Here is a 13,433-nt window from a genome sequence, read left to right on the forward strand (position 1 = left end):
AAAATGCTATTGCCTACCTTTCTTTGACACTTGCATGTAGCTGACAATCCATGACAGGCTTCCACTTTCACTGGATCTTGGTTGCTTCAGTATTTTTGGGTGGCTTCTTGTTAGCTCCTGTGTGGTGTGTGCGCCTCAGAGCCTTAATGAGAAGTGGACCTGACACCTCTGCTCTGTCCCTTCTGCTTCCTGGCTGCTGCCCATCTCTGCAGTAATGATAGCACATACCCGACAAAATATAGGCTGCATTTTGTATTTTGTTCTGGAAGCACTATGTTGGTTTGACAGGATGTGATGAATTGTATACTTAAGGGGTCAGACCACAACGTATGTCTTACAATAAAATTGTTTACGTTTTAAGCACTACCACCTGTGGATGCACCGATATATTGGCCCAGTATCAGTATAAAATATCTAGAATTGTTTTACGCAATAGGTATAATTTAATTAATGAATTCACTTATTACCTGCTTTTTCCCTGACATTATTTGACTAAATGGTCAGTTTAGACTTGTTTACGCCCTAACTCAGTGAAAGAGGCTAGATCTTTGTGTGTCTGAACAGACACAGGGACTGAGGAGGAGCTGCTGAGGCAGAACTACTTTTAGTCTGATCTATCTCTAAACATATTGCTAGATCGTCCTTATTTTTCCAAGTGAACAATCTTATGTGAACTGGTTATATACATTTTTTAATTAATTCTATCGTTACTAAGTAATTTGTTACCTTTTTTTTTTTCGTTCTCAAACGCAGTACATGGCAGTATTTATACATTTTTCCAAACTATTACTTAATATAGTGAGCTGTGATATTTTTTTTAATGCTGCTTTTGTGTCCAATGCTGTAAAATGATCCATACATAAAAGGTTCAGGTTTCCCCTCAAAGCTGGGGAGTACAGTGCCCCTTGGTGGTGGAGATGCAAACTGGAAATCTATTGTAAAACACCAGATTCATCCCTGCAGTGATGATTGTTATTCACACATTCATAATTTGCTCTTTGGCATGAGTGGTTATAAATGAATTATAATTTGACAGAAATACCAGATTAATTAAAGCCATACCACAGACTTGAATGATAATTGCATGAAAGAGACTATCTCAGCCACAGCACGACTCCAGTGCTGACGTGATAGATCATTTCTATAAGCGCGGTTAGTGGGTCAGGAGGAGGGGCTGAGAAAAGTGGGCGGGCGCTGTTTGACAGAAGACACTTAAGCCTTATGAATATTTCTGGGCTGTAATCTAACCTATTCTGAGCTGCTGTTTTGCAAATGGGGGCTTCGCCGAGTATCTGTCACATGTTTGTTTAGTAATTTGGGCTTTGGTGTGCGCTGGAATTTTACGGGCTCATTTGTTTTCTGAAAGTCCTCATGTCTAATTTATCAGCTCTGCTTTACCATGTCCGCCCGCACATTCCCAGGCAAAGCTGTACGCTGTAAATTATGTAGAGTTCTTTCTCCGTTTCCAACCTCAGGACGAGCAGCTAATGTAGAGATGAGTGCCGCCAGTACACAAGACATCCGTGTCATCCTGCTGCACTGCCCAGGGAAAGGGGAAACAAGTGTGGCATTCCACTCTTTGAAATGATTGGTGTGTGTTTTAGCAGTCTATGTAAAGCTGTAGACCTTTTGTTGTTTAGTCAGTCGCTGGTGTCTCAGTTGGCCAAAATGTTTGGTCGACTCATGATTTTACTGGGATTTAAAGGATTTCGGTGCATAGTTGAGTACTTTTAGATATTTTTTCATGAAATCCTGTGAGCTTGTGGTCTCATGAAGGCAACTTTAGGTCAGATCATACAGATTTTGTAAGCCTTTACCAGCACCAAACTATGGCCCCTTTTAGCCCTTTTAGTAAGTCAAGAATTTTGTTTAAACTTAACTACAGCCCTACTATTTTGTATTTTATATGTTTTATACAATTCAATTTATTTTAGTATCGCCCGAAATTACAATAGTGGTTGCCACGAAGGGCGGCATGGAAAAACAGATTAATCAATTGACAATGTCCCAGCATCCTGTGTCCTTGGACACATGGCCTAAGCTCCCCTGTTCTTAGACCCCTGTTCTCAGCAAGGAAAAACTACCAAACCTCTTTGGGGGAAAAGTTAAAACCTTGAGGAGGTCCACAGTGAAGGAGAAATCCAACTCCCTTGGACAGACACGCGGACGCGCTTCAATTTGTAGATAGACAGTGGAGCTGGGCCCTCTCAGGAGGAGAACCAGTTCCTCGAGGCAGATGAAGAACTGTCCATCTGGAGTAGAGACTGTTTCTCCAGGCAGCTGAGGAGCATCTGGATCCACAGGTCATCGATGTGCCTGTCCCACTCACCGCAGGGAAGTGGGAGGAAAAGAAGAAAAAGCAATGAACATATTTCAAGTGAAACTAAATATTAAATATTTTGAATAGGAAAAATAGTCAGAAGCAGAGGATGGTGCTCAAACTATCCTCTGCTAGATGCTCTTCCTGTCGTATCTTCTATTCAGGCTGACATCCAAGGGAGTCTAGGGAAGGAGATTCACAGACACTTCACAAACAATGACAAAATGATTGTTAATCCAACCAAATATAGATGGATAAAACACTAAATTACACAAAATGTCTTTAATGTAAAGATTAAGACTTAAGACAGGTTTTCATCTTATTCAAAATATTTGTTAGTGTGGATTTGAACTAACCCAGTGGTTTTCAACCTTTTTCAGTCGGGACCCCTAAATGATAACCATTAACATTCACGACCCCCAAAAACCTAAATAGGCTAAATGATAAAGTATCTTTTGTCTAATGTTTTATTTTGTTTTCAGGGTATAGTCCTCGATACATTCATTTGGTTGGCCAACAAATAGGAATCTACATTTACAACTGCATTTGAAGTGGGTCAACTCCCTTCACTTTTAACATTTTCTCCATAGCCTCTGGGGACCCACTGAAATCATTTTGCGACCCCATGGGGTCCCAATCTTATTTAGATGGTAAAAAGCTGCTGATGTTATTGATTTGATGTGGTTGTAAAAGTTCAAGTCTGAGTCCATTATTACCACCAAATTTCTTACTTGATTTGTAGGCATCCATAGCCCTCAAGCTTACTGAGGGCAACATTTCTACTGACATAAGAAATGCCATAACAAATCTGATTAAAAAAGTAATTTAACCGTGAATGTTTTTATAGCTCTATATAACTCTAACCATTCTCAAAAAGTGAGTAGATCAGGCTGAATGTCAGCTGTGAATTATATTTGAAATTGCTAGAATAACCGTGTATTTTGAGACCTTTGTGTGCCTTTAACACATCGTGAATACTGTTTTGGAAGGTAAACGTACTGCTCGAGTGTGGGCAGGCTTTTAGATAGGATTTGAAAATACCCCGTCCAAACAATTTTGTCCGTAAAAAGTAGTTAAAAAATGCTATTATGATCACACTCCGCCACTCAGGAGCGGCATATCGCTGCGTACTTTACGACGCTTTTAACGCCGTGCGCCGTCTGGTTGGCCGTCCCTGCACTCGAAAATGCCCGTCCACATTTTAAAATACCCCGTCCAAAATACGGGAAGACGGGCGTCTATCTAAAAGCCTGAGTGTGGACAATGAGGAGATAATAACACGGTTTAGTTTGCAGACTTTTGTAACTCAGTGATATAAGATCTAGTCATTGTATTTGAAACTTGGGGACTCTGTGAATCAATAAGCAACATTTACCTTATGCTTCTTTGGTCTTTTAGTGAACAGCACACAAACACAGCACCTATTCTCTGATACCAGCCTTCAAACTGTGCTGAATTTGATAATTCTCCTGTTTTGTCTGCAAGTCCGTAGACGGTGATGGCAGTTGTGAAAAGATTAGCCTTTTCCTTGCATTAGATGTCTCCATTTTCCCTGTGCATAGGTGTCAGCCACGGCTATAAGTGTGAACGATCTCTCCTGTTTGCTAAAGGCGCTCACTAAAACACATCAGCAACCTGCCACAACTTTACTGCAGAGTCACTTATTCTGCAGCTTATCACCTGTCCAATAAAAGTGGAGAATGTGGCCTTAATGTGTGGCGGCCTTCACTGAAAGCCATGAATTAAACTGCCATCTGCTGAGAGGGACTGCGATTTGTTTTCGTAGCTTTGTTTTTTTCTTGTTGATACAGAAAAGATTGCATTGATGTGGAAGAACGCCTGTAGTTCTCAGTGTACGGAGTGAAATGCTGTCTTGGTAAACATAAGTGGCAGATAGAGAATAGTTTTTGACTCTGGATGGAGACATTGTGTGGCAGAGATGCATCATGCCTGATATGTGTCTTGGGCATTTGAGAGCCGATAGAAAAGCCAATTGTTCAGATGTCTTTTAGTGGCGCTCAAGTGTGGAGCAAAGTGGCCCTCTGTCTGTCGTATCTGATTACTTTAGATTTTGCACTGTTTTCATCCAGTCAAGAAAGTTTGCTGTTTGCTGTTTTAGGAGAAATGTTCAGGCCCCAAACCATATGGTGTAGGAATCATTTACAGGTCCCATATTTAGCTTTGTTTCCTGTTTCATAGTCGACCCCAGGGACATTTCTGATAATATAGCGCAACTAATACTTATTAAAAACTGCACAATCAACGTACCTACCCGGAAATGAAAACGCCTCGCTCTCGGCTCGTTCTCCGCTTCTTTCTCGTGTCCTCCGCCGTGGGTCTGTTTCCACCCGGCGTGGTTAAATCCAATCAGTTATGGTATCAGCGAGAATGAGAAAGAGAAATGAACGTGGCTTCAGCAGATGACATGCTCCCAGTCTCGTTTGAAGAGACTTTTGAGTGAATAGCAATCCATTAATTTGTGCATGTCTGATGTAAATATTGCTTGACCATGGAAGTATAATAAGATCTGGGCAGAGACAGGAACACTTGGCCACCAGCGTTCCGTGACGGCATGAAAGAAAAAAAATAATTTTAATTATTAGATGATTGCGAACTGTCTGCAAAAATGTATCCAAAAAGTACAGAACTATCACTTTATACCCTTAAAGTTAACACACAGTTATTTTCTATTTTTAATAATCTCTTTTTTCATTGTAAACTAATAACTACATTTCTTCCAAACAACATTCAAGATATTCATAAAATATATACTATATACTTTACACCACTTGTCAAGCTAATAAAATGGATGAAATGGAAACCCAGAAACATTTGCATAATGTATTTACAGGGATTACATCTGTCTAACATGAAGAACTAACCAAACAAAAGCAGGTAAGTTAGCCATGCTGCTGTTGGGTCAGGACAGCAATTAAAGGGATTTTCTGGTTTATGAACCTCCCTGCTCCTTGAATGTGCTGACAATTTAGCATTATTAAATGGATGGGTGGGCAGTTCAAGCACACAAAGTGTAATTACTGAGCACTCTCCAATAATGAACTCACGTGCTGGAGGAGGCTCGAAGTGGTGCACAGGAGACCAGTGGCATGTCACCCAAGACAGATTTACCAGCACGGCCCTTCATTTAGCTCCTGTGTGCCTTCAGTAAATCACCAACAGATGCCAACCAAGGGCCCCATGCTCATTAATCAACTCATTTATAAACAAGCAAACAAGAATGAGTGATGTTTTTCATGGCTCCTTACTGTAGTATGCTTTGTACAGGATGTAGCATGTACTGCATATTAGCCTTGTTTTGGTTGTAAAAGGACAGGCCTCTGAGGCCATGTTCACAGTATTTCTACTTTATGTTAACGGTGAATATGAAATATGAAACAAGAAATTAATCTGGGATATACTAGGACAAAATTTGATCTAAAGGTGGTCTATTGTTCAAAACGTCAGCGACACAGTGATGCAGCAGTTAGTTCTTCAGCCTCAAAGCAAGAAGGTCCTTCTTCCTGTGTCTGTCACAAGTTTCCTCTGGGTGCTTGGATTTCCCCTGCCACTAAAACCATGTACAATAGGCTCCCCTTCGGCACCAGGACTACCTGAAAATGAAAAATCTCAGTGGGACTATCCTGGTTAAATAAAGGTCAGTAACATTTCCAAGTATGAACAACTTCCAACCAGAACTAAATCAGGAATCAAACAGATGCATCGATGTAACTCAAATATTTCAATATATAACTTCAGAAAGTTAGTAGTAAGTTTTGAAAAAAATGTAGACATTACGTACACATAATGTGAATGGCACTCACATTGACACTGAGGAAACCTCATTTATTGACCAGTATTATGTTTGGAATAGCAGTCTGGATAATGAGCCTTGAAAGCACCAGAGCTATAGTCGTGCCTGTCTGTGTGTGCAGCGCGTGTGGCCGTGGGCATGTGGTCTGCTCAGCAGCAGTGGTGCTAAAAGACAAGCTGAGACCAGGCAGAGGGTCATTAGTGCTCTCTTTGATAAACTCGAGAGGCCAGGGACACGCACTGAATTCAACACCAACGCTGCGCGCAACTTTTCATCACTGTGAAGCAGACAAATTAAGCAACTTTTTCAACCATGTTTTGATTTGATTTCCATATCAATATTAACCTATATCAATGTCATCTAAATATTGTATTCTCATTCAGCATACTGGAAGCTAATCCATCCAGTCACTATCCAGTCAACCCAATTTTTGTTTTAAATCATACATTTTTGCCTTGTCTGACACATAAATTACTATTCAATGTGTAAAGTATTAATCTAAACAACCTATTTTTTGTGTCTTAAAACATGAAAAACAAACCTAGATTACTTTAAACTGTTTCTTAACCTAGTCCTCGACTTGGTAACACATTCCTAGCATCCACTGTGATAAGTTTATAAGCGTGTTTCATTTTCAGAATTCAGAATGGAGCTTCATGCCACTGCTTACAACAACTAGCAGCCTGGGAACAGCGTACCATGCTTTAGATTTAGATGCAGACAGCACACAGCCCCCTCATTTTGACCCTACTTTTACAATATATCTGCACTGTGGCAAAACCTGTTACTTTATTACATGAAAATCTGATGCAACCACTTTAACTCTGATACAACCCCATCATGGAATCACTGGGAAATTCTGCGAAATTTTGGCAATCGCAAAATTCGACTCCCTCTTTACCAAATGAAATTATTAACGATTCAATCAGCTTGACGACAAAAAAAATTGTATTTGTGATTAATAAGGACTTTGCTGACTCTGGAAATATCCTTGATGCTGCTGCTTCATCTGTTGCTGTTTCCCCAATACATGAGAATAGACCTGATGATCAAGTATTTTCCCTTAAGCCCTTTACACAGTATGAAGTATTCAATATTTTGGACAATAAGTCTACTGGAGCTGACACCCTCAAACCTAGGTTACTTTTGTTATCAGCCACACTAATAGTACATTTTTTAATTTATGTTTTTATTCTCACAATACACACTGACAGTATCCCATCATTATGGAAAACTGCTTTTGTTCTCCCTTTGCACAAAAGAGGCCAGAACAATGATTTGAATAATTTCTGTCCAATCTCAAAACTATCCTGACCAGCAAAACTCTTGGAGTAGCTTATAAGTAACCAGGTGCGAGCTTTCCTAACCAAATATTCCATTTTAAATAACCACCAGTCTTGATTTAGACCAGGGCATAGCACCATCACAGCTGCTACCAAAGTTATAAATGATATTGCTATTGCATTGGACACTCATGAAGAATGTGCTACGGTTTTTGTTGATTTGTCAAAAGCCTTTGATTCAGTGGATCACTGTGATCGTCTGGATGATATTGGATTCGATACAAATTCAAAAAAATGGTTTGCAGATTACTTCACAAATACAGCTCAAGCTGTTTCTGCTGATGGCTTTCAATCTGAATGTTCTTACCTTAAAGGTTGAATGGACGATTTTTTTGGCATAAATCTGAGTCTTATTTCCTCGTGGCGTGGACTGCTGATTAGTCCTGCCTTGTATCAATCATAAAACGCACCTACCGCTCACCTGCAGCCGCGTGCGGATCGTCCCACATTTCCGCGTGTCTAAGCGGATTGATCTATCATAATATAGTCCCCTCAGTGTACGGGGCAAAATTAAGACGGAGAAAGACAGTTCGAGCTGACTCAGAAGTGGACTGAAATCTATGGGAGACGAGAGATGCGATGCGATCGGTCGCGCTAATAAACAAACACACGTGTGTGTTGTATCAGTCCGCACGGGGGAGTGCGCGTGTGCACTTCCGCCTGCGTTCTCAAATCGCCGAAAAATCGTCCATTGCGCCTTTAATAAAAGTCTTCCTCAAGACTCTGTTCTTGGATCACTGTTATTTACAATTAACATAAACTGAATTGAGCATAATCTAAAACACAGTAGCATCCACTTTTATGCAGATGATGCTATTCTGTATGCTAAGGCACCTTCTTGTGCACAAGTGATTCAACATATTCAAGAGGATTTTCACTTCATCCAACAAACTCTGTTAATTTAAAATTATTAATGAATTTGAATAAAACAAAATGTATGCTGTTCTCCAAAAGACATTATTTGTGTTTTAGTATCCTGTGTTTGTTATTTTTGTGTTGTGTTTTAACCCATGAAAAAGAGAACTTTTCTCATTGGGTTTTCCCTGTTCAAATAAAATGAATGAATGTATATGGTCTTTTAATTAAAGAGGTTCTATTGCCCTTTCAAAACATCTGAGCTGATTTCCAGCCCTTTACACTATACATCATCACAACCCCAGATCATGCTGCCCACCCATCCTACAGATAGCCTTTTGTTCTACATTTAGTCTTCTTTATCATAGCTGTTTTGGTTGGTCTCTCTGCAGTCTTACAATGTACAAAGTATATTATACCGGCTGTTTGGCATGCAAATCACATGTCTTATGTCATCTACCTAAATAAGATATTCATTCCAGCCGGGCTTCGATGACTGATGTCCTTTCCTTCGCACTCTGCATTCAATCATTTATGATGGCCCTTGTTTATTCACTGATACTGCTTGGATTTGTACTCTGCATTGACTCCCGAGTGTGATCCTGGATCTTTGTAAAGACACCAAAGAGCGGCAAAGGTCCCCTGTCCAACATTCATCAATGATTCATGCAAAGACTCATGGGAAGGTTTTCGAATCATTACTACAACATTCTGCCTCAGAAGTGGACTGAAAATCTAGCATACGTATATGCTTTATAGTGTGGTCTATTAAAATACAATTATGTAAATTATCTTAAGAACTCCAGCCAAGTCTGTATTGTTTTGGAGAAAGGTATAATAGCCCGTATTTATCTCCAGACAATAAGATGAAAAATGGAGCAATAGCACCTAGGAATTACAATAGATTTATTCTGTTTTAAGCTTTTGCTGAATGCAAAAATATTCAACATTCTGCCCACGTAGTGAAATGTTATTAGTGTACATTTACTTATACTGCAGTGGCATTAGCAGAATCAAATGCAGAATGTTCTAGTAATAGCAGAAGTAAACGGCCCTCTTTTTGTGGTTCATTTTTAACCACCTTTTAACTACAAACATCCAACATCCAACTGAATATAATCAAATTATAATTTTAAATTGACACCACAATGCATTTGCCTTACGTGAATCAACAAAAACACCCTTATATTACATTTGTTACAGCACAAAATGTTTTTATTGTATTTTGATACTCAGGAAAAGGCTCAATACTCAATAGCTATTTTTGACTAGAATAAAAAAGTATTATATTATACCAATTCTGGAGATCAAGAAAACATTCTAAACCTATTTAAAAAAGATCCCAATTTTGTCTCATTGACATTTTTTTCCAGTATTGAAACCATTTCCATACTTATTTCAGTATCGATCCATATATGGATAGCAACCTATCTTGACGACCCTATCTCCTATACGCCATTGAAATAAACTGTGACATTTTGAAATCCGTACTTCTCTCCATTCGTCCTAGTTTTACTCCTGGTCCATGCTGAGTCACGGCTTCCCACCGCTGCCCTATTCTCCAGCTGCTCTTGTCTAGACACTTCTCCGGCCCGCTGTCTCCCTCCTCAAAGTCCCTGGGCACCCTGTCCTTCCGATTCCTCCTCCGCCTCCTCACCTCGGCTATCCTTTCATCTCACCACACCACTCCTTTTGTCATCATTTCAATATCTCGCTACACCGCCAGACATAGTACCCGCCGGCTCATCCAGATTTGGTGATTGATAAAAAAAGATTGGCGCTCATAAGAAGTTGTATTAACTTTGTGTTCTCTCGGCCTGGCCTGAGGAGATATACAGCAGAAGTGGAGGTTTTAAATGGGCCGCTGTGAGATGGCATCGACAAGATTGCTTTTAATCCGTCTGGAGATGTATTGTGGTAGGTCTTGTGTTTCTCGTAATTAGCTTTAAAGGCCAGCACTGCGAGGAAGTCTTGCCAAGTTTATATCCGCTGTCTCTAGGATAAATCTTGAGCAAAGGCTTGAATGGGTAAGACAGTGAGTTCAGGAGATAGTTTATTTTTAAAACTGTGATTGAATGGCAGTGTTTATTGGTTTATCTTGGTCAGTTTTGTCCTCATTTTGGTCAGTTGTTTTGTTTTATATATTGGTTTGGTTCCTCTGTGGTATTGGGGAAAAAACGAGTTTGAAAGGTGCCTTATGTACCTTTCCTTTGGTGGTGAGGGGTTCGCTACCTGCTTTGCCTGCATGGAATTTTCCACATTATATTATTGATATCTTGACAAACTTCGCCGGGGCATTCAGTGATGAGACAGGAAGCTCAGACGGACGAAAAGAGAGCAAGTTTGAGTGCTGCCCGGTGGTCGAGTGGTTAAAGCACAGCACACATATGCCAGGCCCCTGTGTCGAGAGTTCGAATCCCAACGGCGAGAATTTTTACCGCATGCCCTCTCTTCTCTCTCATCCCCCATTTCACACTTCCCTCTCCTGTCTAATAAATAGTGAGTAAGTTTGAGGAGGTTTATGAAAGTTTGTGTTCTGTTTACGTACACTTCTTGTAAGAATTTCACATCAAGTTTTACACATGAGACTAACCTGTCGAGCCACCTGTTTGTCCCCATATAGATGAAGAGGTTTTATCTATAGATCCAGGCAAAACAATAACATATCCACGGAGACACCAGAAAAGTTATAGAGTGAACCTTTATAAGTCTTGTCAAGTCCTGCAAAGTCGCTGTTTTACTAGTTCTTTTCCCCGTCTTTCAGTTCATCAAGTCACTGTGAAAGTCAAACATTTTCTGAACTGTTAGATCCTGTTTCAAATAGATGTTTTAAACCTTTATTCCTCTCACTCTCTCTACAGATTTTCAAAAGTAAAGTTTTGGAGCTCGGGGAGAAGTTGCTGCCCGCATTTAACACACCGACAGGAATTCCCAGAGGAGTCATCAACCTGGGGAGGTGAGTCTCAAGCCCGCACTCTCACCTCCAAGTGTCCTCTGTCCCACAAAAGATTATATCGAGGCAGGCACTTGGCAGGTATTAATCACGGCCCTGGAACGTGTTCACACTGGCAACGAACGGAGCAGGGTCATGCAGAGTTGATAATGATCAGCCAAATGAAAAATATCCGGGCAAACCTCGCACGCTGCCAAAGCCTGGAGAGCTATCCCAACTCTAGGAATAGTAACTGCTCATTTGAGATGGATTTCTAGGACGTGCAATACATTTGGACATATATTTACCAATTTAAGGCGTAGTTAGATAGTCATACAACAAACCCGAAGCAGGCAGCTATAATATATGTTGAATCAATTTCAGAAACGTGGGATGAATATGAAACTAATCCTATAAAATGTATTACTGAAGGGCATATAGTGGAGGGGATGGGAAAAGAAGTGTAAGAATATAAGGAGATCTTTAGCTGAATGGGAAATATAACGTAGCAGTGAACAGAGGAAGTTTGAAATGATTTTTTAATGATTTTATTTAGATCAAAGTAAGACATCTTGGAGCACTAACCACATTTAAAGTAGAGGGTGACTGTAGCTGAACAGCAGTTTGTACACTGTCTCTGCCTATGAAACAAGGTGGTATCCATTTCGATATTCCAAGCAGCTGCGTAATGTCTAATCGCTGTCATTACCATTGTCTGGATCTCGTTTAAGTGCATTTTCTGAGTTGGTTTGGTGTCACAGTCCCCCGAGGACACTCATTTAAAAAAGCTACACCTGCCAAATGAAAAAATGGAGCTCTGAAAAGGCTGTGATGTTATTAGTGACAGTGTGGAGCCGACAATAAATATTTGCAATTAGAGGCAGACACTTAAAAGAAGGAAAGGTTGTTCACTAATTTGTTAGTTTGGGGATTTGTTTTTGTAGGTAAATGTAATTTTTCATAATTGAAAAGAGCAAGAAAGTTTCACAGCCTCTTATATCACTTTGAAGCAGCTGCAGGTTTTGTAATTACGACGACTCCCTGAGAAGAATTAATCTGCGCTCATAAAAGCTTTCGGAAAATCGTATGAATAATATTTGCATTTTTAATTTGAATCGTATCCAAACACTTATCTTTCTTATCTCGTATCTTTGTTTGTCCTATTTAGTTTACATTGTACTGCAGATCATGAAGTCATTTGTTTACAATGTGATTTGAGGACAACAAAATTGTATGATATTTTTTGCAATTAGGCCACTTAAAAATGTATCACCGGTATCTAAAATGTCCTTAGTTTCTGCCCTAATCTCACACTCCACCAATAAGGCTGGAAAGAAGTTTTAATCTGGAATCACCCATATTCCAATAAGTGAGATTGACAGGCTAATGAATCAATCAGAGAAACAAGAGTAGAAAAAAACTAAGAAAAAAAAATACTCTCTGTCACTCACTTATGAAATAGTCACACAGACAAACCCTTTGTTCAAACTTAAACCTACATTTCAACAGACCAAACATTTTTTGTCACATAATTTCTATTGCTTGGTCCAACTTTGTATGAATTTTCTTTTCATTGAAGTACTATTTTATGGACATTCACACATTTTAACTGAACACTATTATTATTATTATCCTTTAATGCTGTGTATTTATCTTTCCAGGACCAATTAGAACCCACAGTCAACGCTCAGGTTCAATGGACGCCTCCTTATTTATATATATATAAATGAAACCCAAGCTTAATTCGTAATACAAGTTTAATTCGTAATACAGCGTCAAAAATGCTTTGATATCAGGAATACAAATATAGTCTGAGGGGATGAGGAGTGACTGACTGAACTTGATATCAGTGACTAACACGCAGCTCCCGGCTCACTCTCACCTCCGCCGTGTCATACATAATCACCCAGAGGAAAGGCACATCCCACACGTCCTGCTGGAGTCCGTATAGAACCGTGCAATATCAAATTACTACAACTTCAAAATAAACCTTTCCAATCCCATCATCTTCCAAGACCCTTCCTGGCACCTTCGTTATCCAACTGCTACCAATTAACCAGGCAGCCAAGTCGGACAGCTGCTGACAGATTTAATTACTTTATTTTACACTGTGACAACACTTACATGGTTTTGGCTTTGGACTGCAGACGGTCGGGAGAAAAGTGTAGCGTG

General features: G+C 39.7%; 2 protein-coding genes across 3 annotated transcripts in view; one reads left to right on the forward strand and one right to left on the reverse strand.

Annotated features, from left to right (window-relative positions):
* ago3a (argonaute RISC catalytic component 3a) overlaps positions 1-13,433 on the reverse strand; it is a 479,754-nt gene that overhangs the window by 418,913 nt on the left and 47,408 nt on the right. The gene's annotated exons all lie outside the window — the stretch shown is intronic.
* The window catches only part of LOC140374521 (mannosyl-oligosaccharide 1,2-alpha-mannosidase IA), a 212,864-nt gene that overhangs the window by 180,466 nt on the left and 18,965 nt on the right, over positions 1-13,433 (forward strand). The window contains exon 5 of one of the 2 annotated variants that reach the window (XM_072461449.1): positions 11,191-11,285. In XM_072461449.1, coding sequence (XP_072317550.1) covers positions 11,191-11,285 — 95 coding nt within the window. The remainder of the gene's footprint in view (positions 1-11,190; positions 11,286-13,433) is intronic. The other variant, XM_072461448.1, reaches the window with a different exon arrangement.

Source organism: Eucyclogobius newberryi, unplaced genomic scaffold, assembly GCF_026437365.1.
Source record: "Eucyclogobius newberryi isolate DKJ021-1_F unplaced genomic scaffold, fEucNew1.0.hap1 SCAF_3, whole genome shotgun sequence".
NCBI classification, from domain to species: domain Eukaryota; kingdom Metazoa; phylum Chordata; class Actinopteri; order Gobiiformes; family Gobiidae; genus Eucyclogobius; species Eucyclogobius newberryi.